The 12,241-nt window shown below is 33.6% G+C and overlaps 1 protein-coding gene across 1 annotated transcript; it reads left to right on the top strand.

The window, feature by feature from the left end:
• The first annotated feature begins 7,557 nt into the window (after window positions 1-7,557).
• LOC131801940 (GATA zinc finger domain-containing protein 15-like) lies at window positions 7,558-8,211 on the top strand. The gene has a single exon (XM_059121074.1). It carries the CDS (start codon window positions 7,558-7,560, stop codon window positions 8,209-8,211), a length of 654 nt encoding a protein of 217 aa, XP_058977057.1.
• The last annotated feature ends 4,030 nt before the right edge of the window (window positions 8,212-12,241 follow it).

Raw genomic sequence — 12,241 nt, 5'->3', positions numbered from 1 at the left:
CCATTATGACCTACAAATACCAATTTTTATACAAATCCGTGAACAAATGTGGAAAAAATCAACAAAATGGCGAATATCGAAAGGTACCGTTATATGGAGCTATACCAGAACCTGGACCGATGCATCTCATTTTCAATACCAACCATTCTGTGCACAATACTAATTGTTTAGCTAAATTTTGACGCTCTACGGCAAAAAATGTGGACTGTATCGTGATTTCAACAGACAGACATAATTGCAAGAATGTAAAAGTGGTTACCACGATAAACGATTTTTCCTTTATGATGGGAGTTCAATGTTTATACATATTTGCATATTATCATTGATTCGTAATCTTCAACTCATTTATATCCCTCAAATCCTTAAACATTTCATGCGAAATCATAAAAAAGTTACTATTTAGCATAACATTCTTATAACAAATATATATTTCCGTGGCGCACCTTCGCTGGTGCCCATCTCCTAGCAAAAAAAAATATGACCATGGTAAAACTAAGAGATCAACTCGTGAAACGATATGTCTACCATTAAAAAAAATATATAGCAGAGCAGTTGTCAAGCTCTGCTCCAGAACTGCTAGAGTCTACTCATTATGCATATTTTTCTCAATACCATAAAGGACAATTCAAAAAGTATCTGTCGATTTTGCCGACAGACGTATACCCTCAACCAATGTACGATTTTTAAAAAATATTTTTACTTCTGTTATGATTATTTAAATTTTTAATGGGCCAATATTGGCCATTTCGTATCGGACCTAAATAAATATGAAATATATATTGCGACGTGCCAGGTTTGGACTATATCGACTTCACTTTATATGACATATATGATAATTTTTAGAAAATGGTAACATGTGCGTGAGTTACCAAATATAGTCGACCGAAGTATTCCATTTTCATACTTCATCTAATACATATAAAAATATTGGTGTGGGCAATATTACAAGAGAATCGACGAACATTTATACTCAATTTATGGAAAATCATAAATTCCGTATTCATCTCCGGTTTCTGGCAAAGAGATATAGCAAGTTGAGAAAATGTTTGTATGTGTGAAATTTGAAGAGTGTTGAATGCCTATTTCGCTTTTTTGAACGTGTTGTTTTTCAAAATCTTAAATCCTTTGTGGGACAGGTAGCAAAAGAAATGGTCCGATCTCTACCATCTTGGTATGTACCAAGTCTTTAATGGAATCGGATATTACTTTCGCTGTTTATGAGATCCCTGAAATATTCGAAATTTTGAGCATTTGTGGGGGAGGTACCAGAAGGAGTGGACCGATATATTCCATCTTACCTCCAGACCTTGGGTTGGTGAAAATATTGGGATTTGTGAATGTTTGTAATGCGAAAATAAAACAAGTTAAAAACAGTAAGTTCGGCCGGACCGAACTTTGAATACCCTCCACCATTTGGAACGAATTTAGAAATTTTCAAAAAATAAAATCCTTAAAAAATTCTATTACAATTTTAAAAAATACCGAAGATAGTAGTTATATTGGAGTGTATACGACGTGGACCTGCATATGCATTGTTTGTCATAAGCCATTACAATATTCAAATTCGAAACTTTAATTAAACGGTCAATAATGTAGCTAAGATCATCAAAATATCGTATATAAGGAGGTACCGTTATATCGCAGCTGTGAGAAGATCTGAACCAACATAGACAATTGTCTGTCACAGGCTGTAGCATCCATTACGAACTTCAAATACGACATCTAAAACAATTTCGGTGAGTATTGTACCTAAAATCGTCAAATACCGAATATAGGGAGGTACTGATATATGGGGCCTATACGAATACCTGGACCTGTATAGACAATTTTCTGTCACAGACTGAAGTTCCCATTATGAACTCTAAAAACGTAATTTCAAACAATTCTGGTGAATAATGACGCTAAAATCATCAAAATTCCGAAAATTGGGAGGTACCACGTGTGCAAAATTTTAGCCTTCTATCTCAATTCGTTCAAAAGATTTTATTACAACAGACAGACAGACGGACAGAAAGACGGACGGACAGACAGACAGACATATCGACTTAGAATTGTACGCTGATCAAGAATATATATACTTTGTTGGGTCTGACATGAGTATTTCGACGAGTTACAAACGGAATGACAAATTTAATATACCCTCCATAGTATGGTGGAGGTTTTTATACCCTTGTTACAAAGTGTATATATTCTTGATCAGCGTAAAATTCTACGACGATTTAGCCCTGTCCGTCCGTCCGTCTGTCCGTCTCTTGTAATCACGCTACAGTCTAAACGAATTAAGATAGGAAGCTAAAATTTTGCACAGATCTCACTTTTGTCTGCAGGCAGGCCAAGTTCGAGGATGGGCTATATCGGTACACGATATCGTATATCCCCCATATAACGGTACCCCCGATATTCGGTATTTTGATAACTTTACCCACATTTTTCAACGGAATTGTTTGAAAATCCACACAAGGAGTTTCTTGTGGGTACTTTATACCTCGACAGAGAATTATCTATATAGGTCCACCATATCGTATAGCCCCCATATAACGGTACCCCCCGGTATTCGGTATTTTGATGATTTTAGCCACATTTTTCAATGGAAGTGTCTGAAATTCCACAAAAGGAGTCCCTTGTGAGCATTTTACCCCCTAAAAAAGAGTTGTCTATATAGGTCCATGATATCGTAAATCCCCCATATAACTGTACCCCCCGATATTCGGTATTTTGACGATGTTAGCCACATTTTTCAATGGAATTGTCTTAAAATCCACACAAGTAGTTCCTTGTGAGTACTTTACCCCTGAAAGAGAATTGTCTATATAGGTCCACGATATCGAATATCCCCCATATAACGGTACCTCCCGATATTCTGTATTTTGATGATTTTAGCCACATTTTCTAATATAATAGTCTGAAAATCCACACAAGGAGTTTCTTGTGGGTACTTTATACCACGGCAGAGAATTATCTATATAAGTCCACGATATTTGGTATTTTGATGATTTTAGCCACATTTTTCAAGGGAATTGTCTAAAATTCTACACAAGGGGTTCTTTGTGAGCACTTTACTCACCGACAGAGAATATTCTACATAGGTTAACGATATCATATATCACCCATATAACGGTACCCCGTTTTGATGATTTTACCCACATTTTTCAACGGAATTATCTGAAAATCCACACAAGGAGTTCCTTGTGAGTACTTTACATCCAGACATAGATTTGTCTTAATAGGTCCACAATATCATATATCCCCCCATATATCGGGGGATGGATATTTTAAAGATAAATTTATTTTAAAGATTTTAAAAGATTTTTTAATGGATTTTATATTTTTGAAAATTTTCTAATTCGTTCCAAATGGTGGAGGGTATTTTTTTAATTGTTATCATTAAATTTGAAGTAATAAAACTCTAGCTTCAGCTTTTTAAAATTTAAGCATTCTGTCTACCTTGTATTTATTGTAAGATGATCTATCTCAAGCTTCCCATAATAACAGAAAATAAGTTGGATGTTCTTGTAGAAAAGAGAGTTACATATAAGGAGATTTTTTCTGGCATAAGAAGAATACAAAGACCGATATTGTCCATCTGCGAACTCAACCTAAGTTTGATAATAATATTACGATGTACCAAGTTTGGACCAAATCGGATACTCCATGCGAGAGTTATCGTAATAAAGTAATAAAACTCTAGCTTCAGCTTTTTAAAATTTAAGCATTCTGTCTACCTTGTATTTATTGTAAGATGATCTATCTCAAGCTTCCCATAATAACAGAAAATAAGTTGGATGTTCTTGTAGAAAAGAGAGTTACATATAAGGAGATTTTTTCTGGCATAAGAAGAATACAAAGACCGATATTGTCCATCTGCGAACTCAACCTAAGTTTGATAATAATATTACGATGTACCAAGTTTGGACCAAATCGGATACTCCATGCGAGAGTTATCGTGCGCACTAGCCAGCCAGCCAGACAGACAGACGTTTTCGATGAGACACGTTTTGGACGTATCAAATCATATATACCCTCTGAAGCCATATGCCTGAGGGTATAAAAATGTCATGTTCGAGTACTTTAGAAAAGGATTGCCATATTCGATTTACCTCTATTGTTTTGCCAAGAGTCATCGGCTGGGTCTTTTAGTGAAAGATCAAGTGAGCGTTGGATGCGTAAGTATAAATTATGACCAAAATTTAACTAAGACAGCCTAAAACTCCTTTAAAAGCAAGCCAAAGACTTAAGCCTGAAAAAATGCTTCTATGTACAGCTTCTTTAGCCTTTGTACATCTGTACAATTTCGTATCAAACATACAAAATGTTCCGATTTTTTTTCTTTTTTCTTAAAAAAAAATCAGAATCTTGGACAGTGTCACACAATTTTTTCCACGTTCCTTCCGAATTCGACATCAGAATCGGAAACTTTTGAAGAGTTCGTTTTCGAATGTTAGCTGGGAAGCACATTACAACGCCGCATTAGTTAGGAATAAAATGGCAGATAAACACCAGGGATAATTTAGAAACAGCTATTGACTGGTATATTCAGAGCCAGGACTTGCTCTGTTCCACAACTGCATGAATATAAAAGTTTTTACTACAATAACATTTTAAGGCCCGGTACTGAAATCAGTATAAATGCGGCCAGTTTGGCATTTAGCACATAAGTTCGAATAAACTAGTTACCGTCGATCTTCCCTTGGCAAATTCAAAATGCTCATGTGTGCAAAATTTTGCCTTCTATATCAATTTGTTCGAAATATAGCGTGATTACAACAGACAGGCAGACAGACAGACGGACATCGCTAAATCGACTAAAAAGTTTACTCTGATCAAGAATATATACACTTTGTTGAGTATGACATGAGTATTTCGAGGAATTACAATCGGAATGACAAAGTTAATATACCCTCCATTTTTTTACTCTCCAATATTTGGTCCATGGATATTCTTTTTCAATTCTTTTGTTATTTTTATACCCTCAGGCTAGAGAGGGTATATATCATTTGATACGACCAAAATGTGCATCATCGAAATAACGATTTTAGGCCCTTAGCCTCTTTGGACCAAATCCGTTTCAGGACATTTAGAGTCGATCTAACTATGTCCGTCCGTCATCAAGAGAAAGGATCATCCGATTTTACTCCAACTTTGCAAATACTAATATTTCCATCAGTGCTAGGTCACGTACCTCCCGTACCACGTACCTAACCTTTAACTACAGACGTCAAATTATACGAACGTTAGTACAGACCACCGATAATTTTTACCGGTTATATAAAATACATAAAATTTCTATAAAACAATTGAAAATTTGATTTAATATATAACTGTTGTATATTTCTTGTATATCAAGATCTTGAAAAAGTTTTAAAACTATTAACTTTAATAAAACAACACAAGTTTTTTAAAGCTAAATATATTCAGTTATCTTTTTCAGTATTTTATTTAAGGTTGTGAAATAACGACAATACAAAATATTTAAGCAAAACACAAATTCATTTTATTTTGGAAACTTAAAATATAATATATTCCGATACAGAAATAAAAAAAAACCTGCAAAGGTGAATTTGGTTAAAAATTCAACTTGCGCATTCCTTACAAATTCCTTCAGTGCATTGCAAACATATTGGTGTCTTAAATATTAAGCATATATGTGTTGTTTTCCTTTCTTTGCTAGATGAACACCTTCTGCAGGTTGGTTGAAGGGCTTCATGGCTTCGATTTTTCATTTTTAGTACACGCTGCAAGGAAAGCGCCAGTTCGCGTGAAGTCGGGAAAAATAAATTTCAAATTTCCTCAGGATCCGCTGCATGCACTGTGTGACTTCTAAGGCCTGAGCACTTGACAACAATGTTATGTTGCAATGTTCTGGTATTCTTAGGTACTGCAGGATATTTTGACCATTAAAAACTATTTTTTACCAGGGAAATAGTTGGTATTTAAAACTTTAGTAAAATTAAAAAATCAAAAAGCTCTTTTTATTGAGCTGGAAATCGCTGGCAACTAGTTGTGCCTTCGAAAATTTTAAAAAACATATTTTTCTGCCAAGTGGCGTTTGTAAGCGCCGGCAAACAAATTGAGGCAGGGCCCAATTTTCCACACACACATACATGTCTACACAAAAACATCAACAGGTTGCAGGCCAACATTACATGGCGATCCTGCCAAACACGGCATCGAGCAGCAAATCCTGTCATGACACATTACCCCAAGGTCCTAAGAGGTTGACACTGGAGGAATATTTCAAGCGCCAACAGCAAATTAAAGAAGAAAAGCTGACGCGGATTCACCCTACTGAAAAGCCTAAACACCGCAGAGGAGGCAGAATTGTACGCCTGCGTCGACAATTGGCAGCCCTCAAAGAAGCTGTTAATGCAGATCCTCCACCATCTTGGCAAAAAGCCACACAAATTTGGCTACAAATAGATGCTGTGGAAGCTCAAATGAGATCTAAAAGTTCACAAAACACCCACATTGAAAAATAAAATTACATAAATAAAAATTTTTCCAAATTTCTTTTTATTTTATTTGGTATGCAAACATTATTCCTTTTTAAGAAGAAGAAGAATACAACAGATGAAACATCACAGGAATAATTACAAAAAGCAAAACATAAAATGTACACAAGAAATGCGAATAATGTAAAATTTTATCATAAAAATATAAAATAAAAATTTATTTCACACACAAAGCACTATAAAATATTTAAATTTCACATTTTTATTAATTAAAAAAAAAAAAAAAACACAAGATTACACCACGAATTTACAAAATGTCGATCAAAACAAAATGAAATGATGATTATTGTTAACCGATTGATAAATAATTAGTTTAAAAGTAATTGGTAACCATCATTGTAAAAATACTACTTTTGCAACCCTGTACTCATTAGTTCAATATTAAGCGACCGTTAAATTTGAAATTTTTATTAAGGATCGTTTACACTGTTCAATTTATTTTAAGTATTAATATTAGTTGCATAATAATATAAATGGAGATAGAAGCAGGCATTAATGAATTTGAAAAATTAAAATTGAATTTAAAGAAAAGTAAAAATAAGATTTTTACAAAAATATACGTTGAAGAAAAATTAGGAAGATTAGAAGAATTGGTCAATGCGGTGAATGATTACCAATGTGATGATGAGAATGATTATCTTTTAAAAGCGAGATTTAATGAATTGAAAATAGAAATTTCGGTTTTAATTAATGAATTGAATATAAAAGAAGAAATAGTAAATAATAACGTAAATATGGCACAATTCGACATGTCAATGGTTAGCAAAAATTTTCATGTATTTAAAGGCGAATTCAAATATTTAGAAGACTTTATATCTCAAGCAGAATTGCTGCATGATTTGCTACAAGAGCAAGATAAATAATTATTCATTAAGTACATCTATAATTTCAAGTTATCAGCCCAAGTAAGGAGTATTTTAGGTCGTTCAAACAAGCCAACGACATTTGTACAATTAAAAAAGGCATTGGAAGATGCTTATCCAAACCCAAGAACGCTACAACAGCTATTAACTGAATTAGGAACAACCAAGCAAGGACATTTATAACAATGACTTCATTTAAGGAAAAGATATCTGAACTTTGTGATGAGTTGAATCGTTTTGAAATAGGAAATTTAAAGAACCCGTCTCAAGAAACCAAGGATGCGATATACAAAGTTAATGAGAGTATGGCATTAAATGTTTTTATGAGAGGGGTTAACGCTGAATATCAGCCAATTTTATTGGCTAATATGCCTTCAAGCTTAAATGAGGCGACCCAAAGATGTATTACAGCTGAGAGAAGTTTAGGTCTGGATACGAAGGATGTATTCTTTGTAAATAGAACAAATATATCAAATGAACAAAGTAAACCTTATAGACAAAGTTATAGATACAATTATGACGATTACAATAACTCGTACAGAAACAATTACAATACACGATACAATATCGGTAATCGATGCAGTGATAATTATGGAAATCCAGGTGACCGCAAAAAATTCAGCAATAGTCATAGCAATAATCGCAATAACTATCAAGGAAACAACAATAAGAATGCAGAATATAAAAATATACACGGCAATGTGGAATACAATAATGGTAAAAATGGCAGAATCAAGCATACGGAAGACAGAAATTATAAGGATTTTCCATGTTCATGTCAACAGGGAAACTCAGACGGCCGGATGATGGAAGAATTTATCCAGGAGGCCCAAAATTAAGGATATTTAATGTAACTTTGATGACAAACGCTTTTATTTCGTTGAATTCTAAGGAAAAGCGTTTAACGTTCTTAATAGATACCGGAGCTGATATCTCCATATGCAAACACACATTTTCATACGTGAACAAAACAAATGCTGCAAGATTAACTGGCATAACTAAAGAAGCTATTCAATGTATTGGGACTTCAGAACTTATGCTAGAAATTGAAGGAGAGACATTGTGTCATGATTTTTACGTAGTAGCGGATGATTTTCCCATACGTAATAGCGTATACTCAATAAGGAAATATCTGAAGGAGTCTTTTTTAGCAAATTGTTTAGTTCCTGCCAATGGTAAAGTGCATGTTAAGGTGTTAAATACTACTGATGAAGACGTAAAGTTAAAAGAACTGAATTGCCAATTCAACTCATTAAAAAATTACCATATATACTACTCTAAAGCTACAAAAGAAAAAAATTATAAAACTCTTTCGACATTACTTGATGGGTTAGACATCGGCACAAATAATCCATACGCTATACAATCAATTCGTTCAATTCTTGAAGAATTTCAAGATATTTTTCATTTGCCTGGGGAGCCGTTAAGTGTGAACAATTTTTACACTCAAAAAATACAAATAACAGATTCCTTACCAGTATACATAAAAAATTATAGACTTCCGCAGACGCAGTTGGAAGAAATAAATAAACAAGTCGATCAGTTACTACGAGATGATGTAATCGAACCATCGGTTAGTCCATATAATTCACCACTTTAAGTAGTACCAAAAAAGTCAAAGGATGATAAGAAAAAATGGCGATTAGTAGTGGATTTCCGTAAGCTGAATAACAAAATTGTGAATGATAAGTTTCCGTTAACTAGAATTGAAGATATATTAGATCGACTAGGAAGAGCAAAGTATTTTTCCACATTGGATATGACGATTTCTTTCCATCAGATTAATTTACACACGGATTCGCGCCCGGTGACGGCATTTTCAACAACGAATGGTCACTATCAATTTAAACGTTTGCCTTTTGGTTTGAAGATATCGTCAAACAGTTTTCAGAGAATGCTTACAATAGCTCTCAGTGGATTGGACGCATCTGCATTTTTATATGTGGACGACATAATCGTTTTTGGCTCTGGACTGAGAGATCACAACGACAATTTGTGCAACGTTTTTAAAAGATTGCGAAAATTTAACTTAAAGTTAAATGCTATGAAGTGCAGTTTTCTACAACCTGAAGTGGTTTCCCTGGGACATCTCATAACCGATAAAGGTTAAGAACTGATCCAGCCAAATATAGTGCGATAAAAAACTATCCCGTACCTACAAACGCAGATGAAGTGAGGAGATATGTAGCATTTTGCAATTATTATCGTCGATTTATACCTAATTTTGCAGACAAAGCAAGGAGTTTGAATGCACTTCTGAAAAAGAACAACAAATTTGAATGGAGACCTGAGTGCCAAAAAGCTTTGAAACTTTAAAAAATTGTTTACTGAAACCACCAATATTACAATATCCAGATTTTTCAAAGCCTTTCGTGCTAACAATGGACGCATCTAATTATGCGTTGGGAGCAGTGTTATCCCAAGGAGAAATGGGAAACGACTTGCCTATTTCCTACGCCAGCGCTACAACCTCCACACGATTTGAAGAAACCAGTTATCGAAAAAGAATTACTTGCTATACACTGGGGAATTAATTTCTTTAGACCATATTTATATGGAAGAAAGTTTATTGTTGTTACTGACCACAGACCATTAGTATTACTTTTTTCACATCGGAATCCATCCTCAAAGATGACAGGGATTCGCATGGATCTCAGTGATTACGATTTTGAGATCGCTTATAAAAAAGGGAAGATGAACACAAATGCTTACGCATTGTCCAGAATAAAACTTAACAGCGATTCTTTAAAGGCTTTAATTCCCACGACACCCGAACGAGACCATATAATTCTTGCTATTACCAGAGGGCAAACAAAAACTTTTAAGCAACAAAAACTCAAACAATAAAATTATAGATGATGACAGCCCTCATCCAAAGCCTGATCAACTTTTGATTTGGGAATGTACATCACTCACAGATATAAAAAAATATAAGAAAACTTAAGTTTACACTACTCAAAGAAAAGAAGAAACCAGCAATTGAGATTGGAAAAGACATAATAACTGTGAGTTACAGCGATAATCCAATGAACATAGATTTGTCTTTGGAGAAACTGTTAACAAAAACCAATAAAAAAGGAATAAAAGAGCTAGCAATGAACAAAAATGATGAAATATTCAAATCCATGGCCATGGAAGAGTTCAAAACATTACTGAACAAATTACAGAAAGAACGAAACACAAATTTACAAATAATTATATACCGAGATCTTCAAAGGATTAACTGCAAAAATACACAATTAAAATTAATATCAGAGCATGGAGGACATTTAGGTGTCAGAAAGACAACTTTAAAACTCAAGCAGCGTTACATTTGGAAAAATATGTCGAAAATGATAAAAGGATAAGTTTTAAACTGTCCACAATGTAGAATCAATAAACAAACTACACACACAAAAGAAACAATGACATTAACAGATACACCAGGAACTAGTTTTGAGGTAGTATCAATAGATACAGTAGGTCCACTGAGAATATCAAATGGTTACAGATACATTCTAACAATACAATGTGATTTAACCAAATACATAGTAGCATGTCCTATGGAAACAAAAGATGCAAGGACTGTAGCAAAGACTCTTGTAGAGAGGTTTATTTTGATATATGGAAATTTCAAAATACTAAAGTCTAATAATGGTACAGAGTTCTCTAATCAGTTAATATCTGAGGTATGTCGTTTATTGGAAATAAAACAAATATTTAGCACTCCTTATCACCATGAAACATTGGGTTCGGTAGAGAGAACTCATAGGGTTCTTAATGAATTTCCACTAAATTTTTCAAATAGTGCAGACTGGGACATTTGGATACCATATTTTGCCTTTGCATACAATACCACACCACATGTTGATACTAACTATTCTCCTTATGAGTTAGTTTTTGGAAAACTGCCATACTTACCCAATGATGAAATTATAAAAGAATCGAAATTTTACAATATTGAAGAATATTCAAATGAAATTAAGCAAAGACTTAGGTTTTGTCTCTGTAAATCTAAGGAATATTTGGAAAAATCTAAAATTAAAAGAATTGCTAAAACCGAAACTTCTAATCCACTAAAAGTAAATAAAGATGATTTAGTTTTATTAAGATTAATGAATAGAAAAAAATCAATCACCGTATTTAGGCCCATATAACGTCATTAGTACTGATGGAGTCAATACTGTAATATATATAAATGGCAAATTCAAGAAATACCACAATAATGTTTTAAAAAAATGGAGTTTTAGTTAATTAATTTATATTAAAAAGAATAATGCAAAATAATTTTTACTAAAGCAAAAATTATTTTTTTTAGGGTAAGGGTGTAATGTTACGATAAATTAATACATGTGAACTACCCTTGTATTGATCACCTGTAACTAGGCTAAGTAGATCAGCTGTAGTTTTAAGGATTGTTATTGTTATTTTTAAGGATATATTAAGAAAACAAAATCTAGGATTAAGTACCGTTATGTTTTATATATAAGGACGATGAAATTGAAAATAAAGTTCAGAAGTTAGAAAGAGCCTAAACCGGCTTTAAAACTTTAGTAAAATTAAAAAATCAAAAAGCTCTTTTTATTGAGCTGGAAATCGCTGGCAACTAGTTGTGCCTTCGAAAATTTAAAAAAACATATTCACATACACATTTCTGCCAAGTGGCGTTTGTAGGCGCCGGCAAACAAATTGAGGCAGGGCCCAATTTTCCACACACACATACATGTCTACACAAAAACATCAACAGGTTGCAGGCCAACATTACAGGTTCAAAATTTCCAATACCTATGAATCTCATAAAACGCGAAATTAACATCCGATTCCATCCAGACTTGTTACATCTCAATATTTCTCTCAGCACAAAATCTGTTACAAAGATGGTACATATTG

This window comes from Musca domestica, unplaced genomic scaffold (assembly GCF_030504385.1).
Source record: "Musca domestica strain aabys unplaced genomic scaffold, Musca_domestica.polishedcontigs.V.1.1 186, whole genome shotgun sequence".
Taxonomy (NCBI): Eukaryota; Metazoa; Arthropoda; class Insecta; order Diptera; family Muscidae; genus Musca; species Musca domestica.
Note: the sequence above shows the minus strand (reverse complement) of the source record. Positions and strands in the feature narration are given on the sequence as shown.